This window comes from Passer domesticus, chromosome 3, assembly GCF_036417665.1.
Source record: "Passer domesticus isolate bPasDom1 chromosome 3, bPasDom1.hap1, whole genome shotgun sequence".
In the NCBI taxonomy this organism is placed as follows: Eukaryota; Metazoa; Chordata; class Aves; order Passeriformes; family Passeridae; genus Passer; species Passer domesticus.
The window spans coordinates 98,148,780-98,167,635 of NC_087476.1; the positions used below are offsets into that span (position 1 = coordinate 98,148,780).

The 18,856-nt window shown below is 35.5% G+C and overlaps 1 protein-coding gene across 5 annotated transcripts in view; it reads left to right on the top strand.

Annotated features, from left to right (window-relative positions):
• BTBD9 (BTB domain containing 9) overlaps positions 1-18,856 on the top strand; it is a 108,728-nt gene that overhangs the window by 68,656 nt on the left and 21,216 nt on the right. For all 5 annotated transcript variants that reach the window (XM_064414562.1, XM_064414564.1, XM_064414563.1 and 2 more), the window contains exons 8-10: positions 127-236; positions 8,128-8,317; positions 15,518-15,625. In XM_064414562.1, the coding sequence (XP_064270632.1) occupies positions 127-236; positions 8,128-8,317; positions 15,518-15,625 (408 nt within the window). The remainder of the gene's footprint in view (positions 1-126; positions 237-8,127; positions 8,318-15,517; positions 15,626-18,856) is intronic.

Below are 18,856 nucleotides of genomic sequence, written 5' to 3' on the forward strand. Positions count from 1 at the left end.
TTTTTAAACAGTTACTCAGTTCTTATGGGTCTGCACATTGTAGTCTGACTGAATCAATTATATTTAAGTGCACAGAAGTTGTTCATGTTTAACTTGTGCTGTTTACCTTTTTTTGTTTCCCTTTAGATATATCCGAATTGTTGGGACCCACAATACAGTGAACAAAGTTTTCCATATTGTGGCATTTGAATGCATGTTCACGAACAAATCCTTTACTCTTGAGAAAGGTCTGATAGGTAAGAGAAAACCATTTTCCTTTTTTATGAACTGTTGTAAACACTTGTCTTCTAAAGCTTGCCACTACTTCACTCTACTTCTGTTTCCATCCAGATACCTCTAAATTGAGTTAAACAGTGTTGTAAGCATAGAATTAATTGGCTAGTCCTTACAACTTCCGTGAAATTCCAGTACTGTGGATTAATTAATGATGCTGGAGGAATGCTGAAATTCAAGTCAACTGCTGCTGACAAAGCCACTTGTAGCTGAGTCAGTCAGTGCTGGCAATGTGATTTTTCTTTGCATGTCACAGTGTGGTTGCTCGTGCCTCCCAGTAGGTTAGCCTGAATTCTTTTACAAGAATGGACTAAGCGCAGCAATTTATTGTAGTGATGATGGATTTGGACATTTAGGGCTTCTTATACAGCTTGGTTACAACTGCTGAAAGTAAACTCTCATGTGTTCATTTTCCCCTAAAGAGCCATAGACATGCTTAGCCATGGCAGAACATTATATCAGTTATACTGCTATTATTCTCAGAACACCGGGCTGATGGAGCTCTCTTAGCTCTGGGCAGCTTATATAACACAGATTTAAGTACCTTTATGTTACTTAAGTTAGAAATCCCCTACAGAGCAGCGGTACTGAATGGTAACATGTGTCACAGAAAGACTTAATATAGATTTTTTTTTTTTTAATAGTTAAAATGAAGTGGTTTCTGTGCTTTCTTCCATATAAACTCAGATCCTGAAGTTCATTGGAGAGAGAGTATTTAGTAGTTGTCAGGGTGGGATTTTCCACAGTTTATTACTTATGCCATAAAATCAAGAATTTCAGCAAAAAGAGTTCATGCTGGTTTTAAGCGCATATTTAAATTTTAAATAGGTACCTATGACAGATGGAAGGGAAAACAATTTTCAAAATAGGATGAGAAGGAAGATTTTTAGTATGACATATTCACTTGAAATTTTTCTCTGAGAAAACTGTAACATTTAGCTGTGAAAAACCAAGACCCAATTCCTCCAGCCAGTTCCCCATGCATTATACAAAGGCAAATAAAAAACCTTCCCTTGGTTTTAGGTAGTGTGCAAGTAGCATTGCAATTGCTTTTGACTTCAAAATAGAATAAGCAGTAAGGAAGAACTGTTAAAAGAAAACATCTCCCTTCAGTAAGCTAGTTAGCAGAGAAACAAAGTATCTCAATTTGATAAAACTTTTGAGCTAAATTTCAAAGACAGCACTGCCAGCTATGAATTTTTTAAAACTTCCTACAAAATCAGTTAGTATGTACAAATATTTTTATGTATTTGATTTCAGATGATCAAATTTGTTTAATAAATGCTGAATTTTGGACTTAAATAAATTTGAGTGTTAACACAAAGATTGTTTGATCATAAGGCAGTAAATCCATGCATGTTTGTGTAAGTGAACTTACACTGAAAGGGATTCATCTTTCGTAGATGCAATTATTTTTACTTGTTGAGTGATCATTCTGGTGAGGTAAAGTATTTGATCTATTTTAACACTTCTTAAGTTTCAAAGGTAATTTAAGGGATGGAGACTTTATATGGCTTTATTAAAAATTTTCAGTTTGTGAGAATGGTTTTGTAGGGTTTGGGCAGCGTAATAGGGTTTCTGGTGTTAATGGTGATTGTTAATGAAGGGCAGCTTTGCTGTGGGTCAGTCAAGCTGTTGTATGTGTAAGTCATTTGAAGTGATCAAGAGTAAGGAAATAAAAGGACCTGTAGGTTTACATAGCTTTTTATATTTAAGGGATATTAGTCAATACAGTTGGTAGAAAGTTAAAAGTAAGAATGTGGGGAGCAGTTAATTGAAAATGGGATGTGGATAGTCTTCCAACTGTCAGTGAGGCACCAGCAGTTGTATACATGACCCTGCAGAGTTTATGGTGAGAAAGATAGAAATGGAAGGATTTGGGGACTAGTTGAGGTCAGTCCAGTTGTGAAATGGAGTAGGGACACCTATGACTGTTCCATCAGAATTTTTGGCCATCAGTATTGCCTATTCAAAAATATTCTCAGCAGCTTTGATCCAACAAAGAGATACTATATTTATCCAATGCCTTTTTTCAGTGTGATGATTACCATAAGGGGCCGTATTGTATGGCTCCTGCAATCAAGCAGACTGTAAGTCCAAGGTCCACCTGTGTAAAAACTCAATATGAGTGCCAGTGAGTTGGCACAGATTTATTTTATTACTGTGATGAGGATTTGTAATGTTTATTTCTGCTTCTGAAATGACCAGATAGGATAAAGTGAATTGAAAGCAGTTAGGAAAAATCAACAAAATATATGAAAGTGCAGTAATCAGAGTGGATTGCTTTTAAGCTTGACTGAGTAGAGAAACTTCCATCTTAAACCCTTGAAAAGCAGTTCATTGGGTTTATTGCTTATCCCATATGATATTAAATGCGGTATTAAGTTAGAACAAACACAGCTGCTGTTTCTATACCCAGCTTTATTAAAAAAATGAAGTATTATTCGTCAGCCCTTGAAGGCCCTAAGGTCCTTTGGTCAGCCCTTGAAGACCATAAGGTCTTTTCAAAAAGCCTTAGTGACCCCTACTTCTACCAAGACAACACTGAAGAGAAGATGTGAAGATTTGTCATTTGAAAACTCATTCCAAAGAAATGAGGCCTCTGAGGTATTTGGTTAGAGATGTTATGTAGAGACTTGAGAAATTATTTATTTAGTTTTTGTGAAAGACACTCAAGTTGATCAAAGAGCTGTATATGCAAAGAGCGTAATTTATCAGATATATTACTACTGGTACATAATATCTATGTGATGGCTGTCACCATACAGTGGAGATTAGAGGGCTGGTAAACAAATAATAAAAATGAAGTGCTGTTTCATTATAACAACAGTTTTATGTTGTTGTGGTTTTGTGTACAAGGTTTAATGAAAAATACTAACTTGACATGCTGCAATTAGAAGTCAGTGTGGAAGGTGATTTATACAGTTACTTTGTACAATACTGGATGTGGTACTGACATGACCCAATGGTAGCTGAGTAGCAAAAGTAGCAGAAAATGCTCTTTATAGCACTGTCTGATGTTTAAGTGTTGGTTTACAGTTTGTTGTCTTGTGAAATGAGGTGACAGAAAGGAATGTAATCATATGAAATTACTTCCCTAACGCAGATGTTAGGGTTGAGATGTATTTTTCTTTTTGGCATAGTATTATCTCTAAATGTGCAAGTTAACAGTTTTCCATATTAAATTCATGATATTAACATAACTCTTTCATTTAACAAGGATGCAAATATTCTTTAATCTCACAATCGTAGTGCTTGCTTATAATGAACTTCTGCTTATGAAATTTTGAATGGTCTTTAGCCATTAATATTTAATTTAGAATTCAAAACAAAAGAATATTTTTGCAAGAAAGAGACATACTGCTTTGGAAGCAGTACCTGGTGTCATGCAATGTGTTGTAAAATGTTCTAATCTGCCCAGTGGCAAGAAGTTACAACAGCAGTTAAAGGACTGCTTCTGTGCAAGGTCTCTCTAGGTTTCTGGAAGTTTTTTTTCCCACCTTAGTAGAAGAAAAAATTCCTTTTTTCTGCCTCAAATGGAAAAAAAAATTGAAAACCTCAGTGTCCTTTAATCAATACTCAGTGCTGAGGAGCAGTCAAGGATTATGTGGGCTTGGCCAACATTCTTTCTGGTTTTGAGCCTGATGAAGGGCATCGGGAGTGCAATGGGGATGGTTTTTCCACGTATCAGAGTTGGTCAGTAGTCTGCCTCAGTCTATCAGACTGTCTTGCAATGTGTACAATACACATGAATAAGAGAACAGTGAATAATGACTGAAGAGCAGAAGACAGATGTAAAAACACTGGAATGTCCTTGGTCACCCTCTAAGGAATGCTGTTCACTTCTTAGGAATCATCATGAACCTTCATTTGTGTGCTGCTCTATGCCTTAGGAGAACTTCTTTTAAAAGGGATAAAATTATACAAATAAATATTCACTTGTCTTTTACTCTGGCAGTTATTTAGAAAAAGAACAAATAAAACTGAATGTGTAACAGGGAGAAACCAGTCATATCAGTTGCCTAGTGTGTGGTTCAGCTTTGTAAAAGATTGCTTTGTCTCTCCCCAAGGAAGTAGTGAAAGATGCTGGGTTTTGTCTAGTTTAATGTTGACTCCACACAAAGCTATCATATTTTGCTTTTTCCCTTTTGAAAAGGGTCACATTTTTTCCGAACAATGCAGGCTTACCCAGCAGTATAATTCAGCTCGGCTACAGACATAGCTTTAGGAAATTATGAAAAATTGAAGACAATCTAAATACTGCAGGAATTTTTCCCCTTTCTGCAAGAAAGGACAGCCACATGGCTGGTTTTAAGAGAGATCTATTCATATGGTTCCAGTTCTTTTGTTTTTTAATCCTTTCCTGTCTATCTCCAGTACCACAAATAGGGATGCAGACTTCCTAAAACAACTGATATTTCTGACAGCCCTCTACAGACACAATGTTTAATGAAAGAGCCCTGTAGCAGCCAATTAGTTGGCAATGAAAAGTATGGCCAGTTCTAGTGACTTGAATGGTTTTGTTCTAATTTATTGGATTAGGAATCACAAACTGTAGCAGGTATCAAGTGAAAAATCAGCCTTCTCTGAAGTTTTTCTCATACAATTTCTGACAGTTGGAAAAATACACATATTATTGAGGTTTTCTTTTCCAGCTAAGTATGGCTTGCAGAAGGCTTTTCACTGAAACAGATGAAAATACTGTTGATATTTGTTTGAAGTTTATGTTTTTTTAGCTCTTGATTTCTTTAAATAATTTAATTGAAGATTCAAATTAAATATAGTAATTTCATCAGCAAGTTTCAACTCATGAAAATAAGAAAGAGTATACGGAATGAAAGAAGGACATTTGGATGTACTTTTTATTAATTGAAAAGTCTGTAGATTTCTTTTCTACCATGTAGCAAGTAAACAGGGGCTAATTCATATATGGAATAAAGATTAGACTTTAAAAATCTTTTGGCATGTGGAAAATAATGAGAGCAAAATGCCTAATACCCCTTTAGTTCAATATGATCAAACTCTGAAATAATCCTTACGTACTAATTCTCTTTTTATTTAGTCTCAGCTTTCTATTTTCCAGCCAGCCAGGAAGTAAACTTTTGTCAGTTTAGGAGATGTTCAAGTAGAGAAGGAATGCAATTTTATAGTTAAAAGTTGAGCAATTGGAAGCTGAACATTTAACAGATATAATCATGAGCATAAAATTACTCCTTCATACTAACTAAAACGAAAATATGTTTCTTCCAGTGTAATTTCTTGTTTATAGTTTCTTCACAATGATAGTTGTGTAAGCATCTTAAGAGAATTCCCTAAAACGAGCAGTTTTGCTGCAGTGATGACGTATAAGCAGGGAGCTTTTGACTATTGCCTAGAGTGCAGTTTAAATATATTCAACAGTCCATAATGCTTTAAATTGCTGCTTTCCTAGAAAATAAGACTATGTAGTAGATCTGCCATCTCCCTGTATGTTTGTTTTCATAATTTGTTTAAGGTTTATTAATGGCTGGTATATGTAAACTTACAAATACCCACTTACTTCTGTTCCTTTCTGTGCTGCAAAAAGTTATTTGAGGATTTTCTTACATTTCCCCACTCATCCACATTGTAGTGAAGTCACAGTGGATGGACAGAAAGCAAGGCTGACCTGTCCAGAATGAGAGATGAAAGGAAGTAGTCTATACTCAGATATGGAAGCCACTTGGCAGCAGCAGCATTAACTTTTTTTTTCAGAGTGCTTCAGGAAGAATAAAAATTCTTTTGAAAAATCAAGTATGCTAAAAAGTAAGAGAAACAAGCTTAAGGAGTGATAAATATGACTGAGGCTACAACACACTTCTGGTACATTTTTAGCTTGGAAGATCTCTAAGGAAAGTTGAATAACATATCTGTCTTATCTTTAAATGTAGTCAGTATAGATGACCCTTAGGCCATGTCTTGAAAATTGCAATCCTTTATAAAAATACCATTGCTAGAATTATATATGCTGCCAGTTCTTCATTTCTCCATACTGCAGCATAAGGCAAAGAGACAAGAAAGTAAGTTTTAATAAATGTTTGATGCTGTTGTCCTGTAACCTCAATCATCTTCTCCTTTTGTTTGCTTACAGAATGTGTTTGCTTTGCTAACACATGTCTTTTCTGTTCCTTAAAAGCAAATCAGACTTTTCAGCCCAAAACTGTTGTATGAACAGTAGGGGGAAAAAATTGTATTTGTAATCTTCTCTTTTCTTTTCTCTGACAATATTGGTTACTGGTGGATTAAAAAAAAAAAAAAAGGAAACAAAAATAGAAACAAGACTGTTGGTTTTGACAGTTTGTATTTGTAAATAAGTGACCTAAATGGAAGCAGATATTCTAATGGGAAAAAGAAAGACAATAAAAAGACTTGAAAATACAGAACAGAGTCCCCACCAGATGGTACTTTTAATAAATTTATCAAGTGTATATAAAAGATTATAATGAACATTCAAAATAGGGAGTGGCAGACCCCCTAGGGAAAAGGGACAGGATGGCACATTCTGCACACTTGAATTAGTCAGAGTCACTTTCTAATTAGCTGTTGTAGGGAAGACCACAGAATTATATTAAAACACACCAAGACAGTTTCTGTACAGTTTTTAAGGAGTTTGACTAATCAGGGTAACATCTTCTTAGGAGGGTCATGGATTAGTGGAGAAATCTAAATGTGAGAAGGAGCAGGATGATGCTCAGAGGATGCAGGCAAAATATTGCATTAAATGAGCTGCACTACATTCAATTAATCAGAGAGATCACAGTGTGTCTGGAATATGCCATGGAGCTTCAATATGAGCATTGATTTTGACTCTTATCTTTTACTCATTTTCTTTTTTACCAAGATTGCAATAGCTTCCTCATCCTATTAAAAAAAAACAACAAAAAAAAAAACCAAAGCAGATCTATATAGAAGATGCTTTAAAGCCTATATAAAATGAATACACAAATAAGTTCCTTTTTTCCCAGGGAGGAGAGGAAGAAAAGGAAGTCAAGACAAATTTTAATTCAATGCCTGTAGTTTGCAGTGTTAGGTTATGCTTTATTCGGATTGTTCCAAGTGAAGTACTTCTAATGTCTAATACACCTGCTCCCAAAAGAATCTGGGACTTATTGAGTGCCTCTTTTCGGTTAGTGGGGGAATCAGGAGATTTCTGGAATAGTAAAGTAGGGGTTTTAGAATTTTTTCATGAGCAGACAAAGATGATAGTACATTTGGTAATGCAGTTGCTTTTTCAGAGCTGGTTGCTTTTCCACTACCTTGGATTACTACTTGGCAATGATCTTGCAGTTTCTTCCCATATGTTTTTTAAGGTGTTTTGGTGGGTAGTGGCTTTCTTAATATTATGCTTCTGACACCAGTAGCACAGTGAAATTACAAAATCCTAGCTGTTCATGGAAAATTATCTCTTTTTTTGCATGCTGAAGACTCATACAGTTCTCTGAAATTTCTCATAGCTGTGTTCTTGTCATTTTTGGATGTTGTAGTAGAGGGAGGTTTCATCATGAAAACAGGAAGAAATTATTTCAAAATTTCTAAAGTTTTGCTGGACAAGGGATTTTTTCACAGTTGTGTTAAAAAAGTGCTTTTATATCGCCAATCTGATATCCATCTGTTAATTTACCAAGCTATTCTGGAATCAGTGCTGTAAAAACTATCTGTATCACTTGTTTGTCACTTGTTCATAGTTCATTTTATGTGGGTTAAATTTCCTTTTGTTGATCATGTTTTCTTTTTTTTTTCTTTTTTTTTACCGGTTCTTCTCCAGAAATAAAGACCACTGGCATCTGAACTGTTTTCTGACTGTGTGTCTGTCATCTCTGTGTTTTTAATTTACAGTTCCCACTGAAAATGTTGCAACAATTGCAGACTGTGCCAGTGTGATTGAGGGTGTAAGTCGCAGTCGCAATGCCTTATTGAATGGAGACACAAAAAACTATGATTGGGATTCTGGGTACACATGCCACCAGCTTGGGAGCGGAGCTATTGTGGTGCAGCTGGCACAGCCCTACATGATTGGATCAATACGGTAGGAGGATTTATTTTTCTCTAAATTAGGGGCCACAGTGAAATTTTTGCTGAGCAGTTATTTTCTTTAGAATGTATGACATTTGAAATGACATTAATTAGGGAGCTAGTTTAGTAGTTGTCATTTGGCTTCTTACTTCAGGATAACAGGCATGTTAAAAGTTAAATGTGTGAATTATATGTTGAGATACAGAGTGCAATTGCAGAAAATAATACTTTTCAGAGGCATAATAGTAGTAACAGTCAAATTATAAGATTAAAGTTATATACTTATTTTAAAATAGAATTTAATTGCAGTCTCACTTATGGTTAAGTAGGTGCAGTTGCTCTTATCCACTTAATTCTGAAAACAATTTTCTTAAAGAAAATCATCATGTCAAGTCAGCCAGGCTTCCTTTCACTATACAATTAGTGCTGGTTTTTGCTTAAACATGGAGGGTGTAATAAAGGTACAGCAACCTGAATATTGATTTACAAGGCTAGATTAATGAATGTGTTTAGCTTTGGATTGAAGTTCATTGGGCTGTTTCTACTGTAAATGTGTGTATACATATGAAGATGAAAATCTTGGCTGATGTATAGACTTAGGAAATAGATAGGAGAGCCGAATTTTTCACAGGTGAAAAGAAAAATATTCTTGCCAACTTGAGATTCTCTGACTATAAATGTTTGGGGTGTTTGTTTCATAAAACCAGGCATACAAAACCTTGTCTTAATGGGATAATGGTCTTTGTAAATTTAGACTGTGTAGTCAGGGAATTAATTTGTATGCTCTGTGACAGAGAAATAAAGATTTCTGAAGTTCAGAGTACCAGTGATCAAAGGCTGAAATCCCAGGTGAGTACTGGCTTGCAACAGAGACCATGTGCATAGATACGTATTTCTAGGAGCTCAGTGCATTCCCCTTGTTAAGAGCTGCCAAGTGAGACTTGACAGCTCTTGCAATTGCCAGTTTCTGTTTGTGTGGTTTGGTTTTGGCCTATGGCATTGTTATGATGGTTGTAAAACTCTGAAGATAGAGCTTGACATCAGATATCCAGGCAAATCCCTGACCCAACAAAAGCAGTGTTTTGTGTGTATGCAAGCTGTAGATGTTATGCATAATGCAAGTCGGGCATTGTTCTCACTGTGTGAAACAAGTTGAGTAAGTGTGGTTGGCAACTTTCCCCACTCATTTGAGTTCGGTGTTATAATACTCTATTAAATATTGCATCTCAAATAGAAAACCAAGCAGTACTCAGATTTCTTTAAATAGGTAAATTAAAATGAAATGCCAGCATTTTCATGCTACTTTAAATGTAAGTAGCAGTTTTTAACAGCAAGGCTTTGGCCATATAAAAGATGAAGAGAAGAATATACTAACTAAAATGGGTAGTTTCTCAGTTTCTCTGTCTTCCTGTCTTACTGTTTTCTGATATCCTTCAATTGTATATCCTTCCATTGATGCATTGTACCATCTTTTTCCAGTTAGTGAACAAAAATGAATTTCCTATAATAGATGCTATGCTATTGTTTATTCTTCTGCAGATTTTTTAATAAGTCTCTTTATTAAATGGTGTGTTAGGTGAATTAAACTTTTGGTTGCCAAGAAGTAATAACTGTGTAATCAGTAAGTGTGTAAAGCAAATTTTAAAAAATAACCCAAACATTACATAATTCAAAACTAATAGGCATTTAGTGATTTATGTGGTATTGAATTGTACAGCTACAGGTTCAGAATCTCATCTTTCTTTGTCACTTTCCCTGCATGTGTAGTGCAGACAAGATTAATAGCTTACTTTACAAAAATTACAATAATAAACATCATAGTCTGGGGTGTCTTCTGACTGGGAAGACTACCTGCATTGCCTAGAAACAGAACTACTACTAGCAACATGTCTTTTTTCCTTTTTTTGTATACTGCCTAGAAGAACAAGTGTTTTGAGTTTTAGCCATGTCTACTGCAGGTCACAGGCAGCCAAGGGAAGCTGCTCCTTGGAGTGGGGAAGTGAAGTTTCACTCTGTGGCATCTACACCTTTGGCAAGGGTCTGGGACATGTTCTGTATTATGCAGTGCTAAAGATGGTGACAATGCTCTCTTTATTCAGCATCAGGAAATCTATGTTTTGTACAGAAATCAAATCATATATAAACATAGATGGCAACAAAAAGTCTTAGTATTTAATCTTTATGGAAGTAAGAAAATTTTTTTGTTAACAGAATGTCTGCCAAAACTGATGGAACTGTATTCACTGCCTGTTTTCCTGCTGTTTGCTTGTTTGAAAACTCCCTTGATCTCATGCCCCCACCTAACAGAAAAAAATTCTAGGAGCATTTGCTTTAGGCTGGCAGTGCACCATGACTACAGAATGACATTAATTCTGCTACCCTCAGAAACTGAATCATTATACCCATGGGCTTGGATTTTAAGTGAATAATTAGGAATTAAAGTATGTATCTTTTTAGTTCAGAAACACAAATGTGCCATTGAATATATTTGTTTCAGAGGGGGTAAATATATAAACCTTTGAAAACAGGCAGTAGCTGCTTTTAGTCTATAGAAATGGGAATATCACTGGAGAGAGCCTCCAAGACATAATGTTACCATGGCAACTAAATTCTGAGTATGGAAAAAAACCAGAAGAACTATTGGTGTTCAGATATGCCTTAGAAATGCAGAGAGTTGAATGTTTCAGGAATATATATTGTATGTGTGCTTTCTGCCAAAGTCATTCCAATGTCTAAGAATCTTAGCACCCTTCAGGTTGAACAGGATTTGAGGAAGAAGCACCTAGCATCAGGTTGTTTCTCAAAGGAGGGTCAGTTATGAAAAAAGATCATCCTAACCAAGGCTTTATGCACTCAGATCTTAAAAATTTCAAAGGCAGGAAATTCTACGACTTCTCTGGGTAGTTCCTCCCAAACCCCAAGCCTGCTTAGGCTGAGCAAGCCAGCTTCCCCAGTCTCTTGCACAGGGTGTGTGCTTCAACCTCATGAACATTTTGATGGTCCTCTGCTGGAATTGCTGAGATGTATCAATGTTCTTATTTGGATCCAAAAAGGGATTCAGTATCCCAGGCAGGATCTAACAAGTGTCAGGTACAGAACAATAGTCTCTTTCCATTGTTTTGCTGGCTCAGTTGCTGTTACTCCAGCTCCATATGTTTGTGGCCTTCATTGCTGAGAAGGCACGCAGGCAACTAATGACATCTGTTCAGTTTGACTCAGGAATTCCATGGGAGACCACATTGAAACTTTGTTAATATTGAATACTTCTTCTGTTTGTATATAAATTTGGAGCTCTTGACTTCCACATCAAAATTTACTCAGAAGTTCTGAAAGAGTTCTAATGACAATCAGTGCTTAATACTATTTTCTAACATGGAGATTCCAACCCATCCCTTTCAATCCAAACTATTCTATGATCCTATGGGGTTTTTTTTAACAGTTGTTACTAAATATGGTATTTTACATCATGAAATTTAAAAAAATATTTAAGAGTTTTATTTTTTATTAGCTTTCAGAAGAGTTAACAGAGTAATTGTTAATTTAGGTTTTTTTCCCATGTAGTTGCCTATCTCGACACAAAATTTCTTATTCCTTTTTGTCCCTGAAAAGACCCATATTCAGTGACAGAATACTATATTGTATTTGTAGTGTTCAATTAGGAACAGAAAGAAAGCAACTGGTGTGTGTAACATAGTAAATACAATTTAATTTTTAAATGGCTAAAATGTGACTATTGCAGCAGCTGCCATATCACAATAACTTTCTGTCTAATTCTCCCTGCATTTTTCTGGAATAGAAGTACAGTACGATTATGCTACGGTCTTTAGCTGATTTTTCTTATAAATTAAAAAAAAAATTATTAGAGTGTATGTGGTAGAGATGGAAATCTATGCCATAGTGATTTTCGTGTTAAAATAAATAGGAAGACAAAAAATATGTCTTTAGAAAAGTACATTAATTACTTATCCAACTTAATCTTTTGAGGACTTTGATGCTCATATCAAATTGATAGTTTTTCATATTCACAGTAATCCATAAATTAACCAACAGCATCAGTGAACTTGAATGCATTTTCTGTTTGCTTATACCATCATAATATACATCTCTTATGCTTTCTGATTTTCCATACCACTTCCACTTATGAAGCTTTTCTTTCTTTGCTGCTCATTTTCTGTGCTTGCCTGACTTAAGAGTAAAATCATGACTCAGAATGAATGATCACAGGAACACTTAGAAAATATGCAGAAATTTTGTCTTCTTTGTAGGAAAGGTTGGTTGCTTGCAGGGTAACTACTGAAACATAAATATCTGCAGAAAATTGAAGGGGTTTATAGACAACCAGAGGCAAAAATGCAGCAACAATTATATAAAAGATCCTCCTTCCATGTGGAAGGGTTTTCTTCCTTTTTCTTTCTCTTTCAAGATATGTCGCTACTTCATGTTTTAATTTCTGTCTTTTGGGTTTCTACAAGTATGGAAGTGGTTTATGAACACAGTACTGTCAAATATTTATCTGTATGTTCTCTGTAGTGACATAAACCACTCAGGGAAGCAGGTGTCATTTTGTCAGGTGCATGACTAATATTATTTGGTTTTCTGCTAACACCTTGAGTGTATGTAGTTATACAGCAGTCTGAACGAAACAGGGACAATCTTTTTTACAGAAATTTAAAAATAAAAAGTAAGCACAGACAGTAGAAAATGTTTTTAGAAACACAGAACTTTCAATCACAGAGCAACAGATGGCATTTAGGGACATACTGCTTAAAAAGGTACTGCAGCATTTTTCTTTTTCTGTAACAGGTAGCCAATATAATTGTTTTCCTGTGCCTGCAATGTGAAGTTCATTCATATTTGAAAAGCTTTTATTTTATAAAGTGAGGCATTGTGAACATGTGATGTAAACAGCAATGTCATATTAAATGATTCACAGGCTTAGGCTCCAGATACCCAAAATAGAAATATGTTTAAATCTCACAGTGTTGCAAGGTGTAAGCTGGATAAATCTTCACTCAATTTTTCTTTCTCAATCCTGAGGGCAAGATACACTAATGAGCTAATTTAGCTTTTTATTTCAATATGGAAGATTCTAAGAACATGGGAAATTTTGCCATAAACAGATGCATTTCCAATGGGTATAATTCTCATTTTTAAGTGGAATATTCTCCTTCCTGTCATTTAATATTCATCTTAGCAAAACATGGCTTTGCTAAAAAAGTTCAGCATGGTAATTTGCCTGTAATATATTGCAAAGATTGTTGTGCCTGGCATAAAAAGTGGACTTTGCGCTCAATATCCACTTGTGAATATTCTAGTTGTCACCTGAAAGTTTTTCACTGCTTATTAGAAAGGCATTACAAGCAGAGTAAATTCCACATAACTTCTACTGTCAGTCTACATCCTGAGTCTGTCCTAAAAAGCTACTAGAGAAGAAATAACTTTTTATTTTCCTTCAGAAGTATCAAAGAAACAGAAATCTATGTTTAGTATTCATGCAAAGTCACTTTGGGAAAGATGCCACTGACTTTAATTCACTCATTATTTGGTTTATAATAATTCTAAACCATATGATTTTTAAACCTATTTAATGAGATTAGGTTGATTTGGGAGAGAGCAATTACGTATTTTTGAAAGGAACAAATATGTCCTGTTAGCCTTTTGCTTTAAAACCAAGCCAGCTGTGTTTTAATTATAGTATTGTTAGTTGAAATTACAGTCACCAGTGTGCTTCTGATATTCAAACTCTTGATCATAGCTTTGAAAACATGGATCAAGGAAACAGCATTGAGTCACCATGATAAAAAGGATTCTGTTGAAAAGCATAATTAGCTACATTTTGATAGACTTTTTGAAGGAAAACAAATTTATGAATATTTTTTACTTTTCCTCTTTTTATCATTTTAGAAGATTTGGTTTAAATATAAATGTTAAATCAATTCAGGACCTGTGATTAGTAGCAGTTACCAAATAGAGGATTGTAATCGGTAAACTTCTTTTTTTAAGAGAGTGCACTTCCTTCAGTGTATTTGGAGACCTTTCAGCTGTAGAAAAGTGGAATGGGGATAACCAGATGAAGGAGAGGTGTTGAATCTGGGTGGTTATGTTTTGGGGTGTGGGATGTTTTTTAAGACTGTCATGGTGGACAGACAACTCTTTGTTTTTTACTAAGTCAGCTCTGAATTTTTTAATTTGCAAATAGACAGTATTCATATGTGCTAAAAGACTTTTGAAAGTGTTTTAATTTAGCTTCTTAAAGCTACTTTGGACAGCATATTATTTCTGATAATATTAATGAGCTACATTCAGCATCTAGAGAATTTGTTTTGAATCTGCTTGGCCACTAGATTTAATTCCACTTTTAACACTGGGATTTCAAAAGCTGAAAAGAAAGGCCTGAACTAGAATGTTTCTCTCTCTACTTGGTGTTGGGAGGCTATACCTCGAGTACTGTGTCCAGTTCTGGGCCAAATATCTCTTACAAGAGGGAGATAATGCCCATGTAAAGAAAAGTAAAGAAGATACATTTGCCAGATATGGTTTTGGGTAATACTTGAGCTGAATGCCATCCCTGATGCTTTAGGTCTTCCCTGTAAGACAAGTATGGAAATCAAAGGCTATTCAGTATCACTTAGTGCCCTTCCTAAAGGAGTGTGTGTTTGTTAGAACTTTCTTTTGACTTTCTTTTTCTTCTGCCTTATTAGCAATTTGTTTAACAATTTATTGCCTTTTTTTTTGTTCTTCTTCTTCTGATGAACCAGGACTGGGAATTTTCTTGCTTTCTTTTTTTTAAAATATATTTCTGATATATTTTCCAAAACCATTAAAATACAATTAAGAAGGCAGCGTAATTCTTTTAATCACCTAATTCTGTTTTTCCTGTCCTCTCCTAAACTGACAGATCTTTGCATCGTGTCTAAAAAAGGCAGTGCCATGTGGCAAATCAATTAAAAGTAATTGGAGAAATGTAATAGATTAATGTTCATAAGTTGGTTATTATAAGCCTGTGAGTCTATTACTCACCTCAGGATAATACGAATAGAGTCACAGTAGTTTGAGAGGCAAAAACAGTAAAGACTTTGTTGAGTGTTAGAGGTACATTTCAAAAGAAACAGTTATATTTAGAAAGGATTAAGTGAAGAAAATAAAGGGCTGGAAAAATTTAAAAGTTGTTTTGATGTTTGTTTAACTTACCACTCAAAAACTTCTTACGTAGGTTGCTGCTTTGGGACTGCGATGATCGGAGCTACAGCTACTACATTGAGGTTTCAACAAATCAGCAGCAGTGGACCATGGTGGTGGATCGCACAAAAATTTCCTGCAAGTGAGTTTAGTTTTTTCCATTCATTGGCACAAATTAAGAACTGCAAGCCACAGTTTTTGGTGGGTTTTTTTTTTGTTCACTACTTACATAGGTTACTGTGAAAAGAATGGTCGTTGCATAACCTATACATTAATGCAAGACTTTCAGAATCAATTTCCTAAGATTGGTACTGGATCTTCAGACAATCAATTGGATTCTTTGTTCATAAAAAGTCTGCCTACTACACCCTTCATTTTGTGATCACTAGAAGTTAAACTGCATTTTTCTGGAGGTCACATGTTTATGGTGACCCTGGATGTCAAACCACCCTGCCTTGAGAAATGTGGTAGGAGAGGGAAGAGAGCATACGTGATAAAGGATGTGGCTACTCAAATGTCTTTCTCCCTTATCAAAACTCATAAATGTGTTGTATGACATCTGAAGAGAGTGAGGAGAGTGAGGGTAGGGGCCAAACCATAAGAGACACACAGTTGCCAAAGCTTGATCTTGTCTCTCTTCGAAAGTGGAGTACTTGACTTATGCAACAAACACTCTGCTTTTGAAAAGCATCCTTCCATAGAAAAAGAGTGCTCCTTAAGCAGAGATAAAGAAGAGAGGAAAAGCTTCCATTTTCATTTGAATACTTAAATCAGGAGAAATCAGGCATGAATACTCTCCAACTGTATACTCTCCATTGACTTTACTGCAGTTTTTGCTGATAAAATATTCCTCAAGTATGGAAGAATAATTTGGTCCTGAGAGCCTTCTTAAGCCATGTGATGATGATTCTAATTCCTAACAAAGAATGATCTATATACTGGTCGTGGGACTGAAAAGACAGCCTGCAAATTTATATATTACGTATCCAGAAGCCAGGTATGCTCAGCATTCAACAAGTGTTGATGCAATGTGATTCCCTGATTAAAACCCGGGGAAGTTCAGAATTATAAAAATCTTCCATCCTTTATTTTCCCTGAGTCAGTTTTCCATAAGATGTGCTTTCTTTCTTTGGCAAAATTCAAGTCATAGCTTATATGGGGCCAGCCCCCACCCATCTTGTATTTGTGCCAGTTGAAACAAAATTGATTTTACAAATTCAGAGGCATTCTGAATGCTCAGTTCATCACATCAAGCAAGAGAGTTATTCAGTCCTTTGTAGCAGCACTGCTGACACACATTTTTCTAAAGTTTATATTTCATCTCTTAAACAGTGTGACTCAAATACTTTACAATGCACTCTAGATGTGTTGGTGAAGGAGAACTTGACACGTCCTTTCAGTGCCTGCAAAGGGCAGGGTATTGATGAGCAGAAAACCTGGGTTCTGCCTGCAGGTCTGGAGAACGATTAAATCTTCACTCGTTCTCAAAGACATCTCAGCATAATAGATAAAACTCATCTTTTTGTCTGCCTCCAGCAGTGGGAGCACTAAAAGGCTGAAACCACAAAAGGGAGAGAAAGAGATATCAGGAATCTTTGTGCACTTTTTCCTTTTACATTTTGATATTGAAAGCCTTTTAACAGTCCAAAGGAGCACTTGCTTAAGTATGCACAGTGCTGGTGAAATTGCTGATAGACTGCCCAGTTCAAATATCTTTTCACCATGCTCAAACCACGCTTTTTTGCTTTTTTTGTTATTTTCAAAGCCTTAGCCTTAAGGAAATAAAGGTACATCCCTAAAGTAAAGATAGCTGCCTTCTTTGGGTATACTTCAAATCTTGATTCAAAACATAGATACTCTGGAAATTCTCAAAGCTGTGGCTGTAGGAACAATTTTCATGTGGATTAAAGAATTGCATTTTGCCTAAGTTCTTGCTCTGACAGATGTGCAGTCAGCTGCCATAATGCCAGTCTTTATTCTTAATGTCTGCAGACCTGGAGTGTCCTAGCACTGTCTGTATCTGCCTAAACAGATAAAAAGACCTGGTCATGAAACTACCAGAGTTCACTGGCCATCAAATTTCAGGTGATTTCTTCGCATCTGATAGCAGTTTTTATGTTCAATTTATATCTCTTGCCTTTATGATCAGAAAGATAGACTAGGGTTTTTTCAGTCAAAGAAAACTAAATATGTTTCATTTTATTTTCAGGTATGATTTGCAGAAATGCTGAAGTTACTTCAGCTCAAAAATTACTTACATTGTAATGGCAGTTTGATAACCTAGTATATGTATCATATAAATATATGCAGTAATATCTATAGTATCAATATTTTTTTCGCTAGTAAATATGTTAAATATATAAAATGCTATATAACTGCCAAATGCCACAAGTGTTCGGACTGGTCTGTAAAGATCAGGGCCTTGTAATTTCATACAGTGTGTAATTACATACAGTACTGGCACAATATTTTTTTTTTTTTGCTGAAAAATACTGAAACATGGTATGAGCTAAAAAAGCCATACTCTTAGTGTTTAAAAACAGTGGAATGTAGAATTAGAAGAGACATCATCATTCAATGGCTCATGTGTTGAATGAAGGCCCTCACTTAAAATTGTTGGGTAAACTTTCAATGTGGTGGTAGAGAGTTCTCAATGAAGAGGGAAAAAATGGAACCAGTTGCTGCCAGGAATATGTGAAGATCTAATTTTTGGGTTAGTTTTGGTTTTAAAAAAAAAAAAAAAGAAAGAAAAAAAGCTCAGATTGAAACCTGGGGATGGTTGCCATGAAAACAAACAACTTGTTTTCACTTCAGATATTTTTAACTGTGACAACAAATAGGGAAGATAGATTTGGATGTTAACCAAAATTAACAGATGCTGGTAAAGCGGAGGTGGTACAGTTTTTCTGGTTTACTGTCATAGTGTAACGATGAAGATACTCCTAGTGGATGCAAAGGATTTCTTTTTTATCTGTCTGTCCTTCCTCTTAGCATTACATTGATAGTTTTAGTCTGCCTCTGAATGCCTTCTGTTGCTGATTTACAGGCTCCCCAAGGAAAAGGAACCGTCAAACTGAAGCACTGTGCTTGGGTTTGCCTCACCATCAGGTTTAGGCAGACAGTTGCAATGCCTGCATTTGGCAATTTTTATTAACCAGACTAGAGCATACAGGGACAGAAACAACAGTACTCTCATCTCTTTGTTCCCTGCATGGTTTTGAATGCTGTGCTCCTCTCTCACTTGGGTCAAACAAAACAAATCTTTTGCTAATGTGGTCCAATTTTGCAGCTATTTTTTATCTCAACCAAATCTTCTTTTTTTTTAATGAATATTTGACATTGCAGTCTGAAATTAACTAATCCTGTGTTGGTA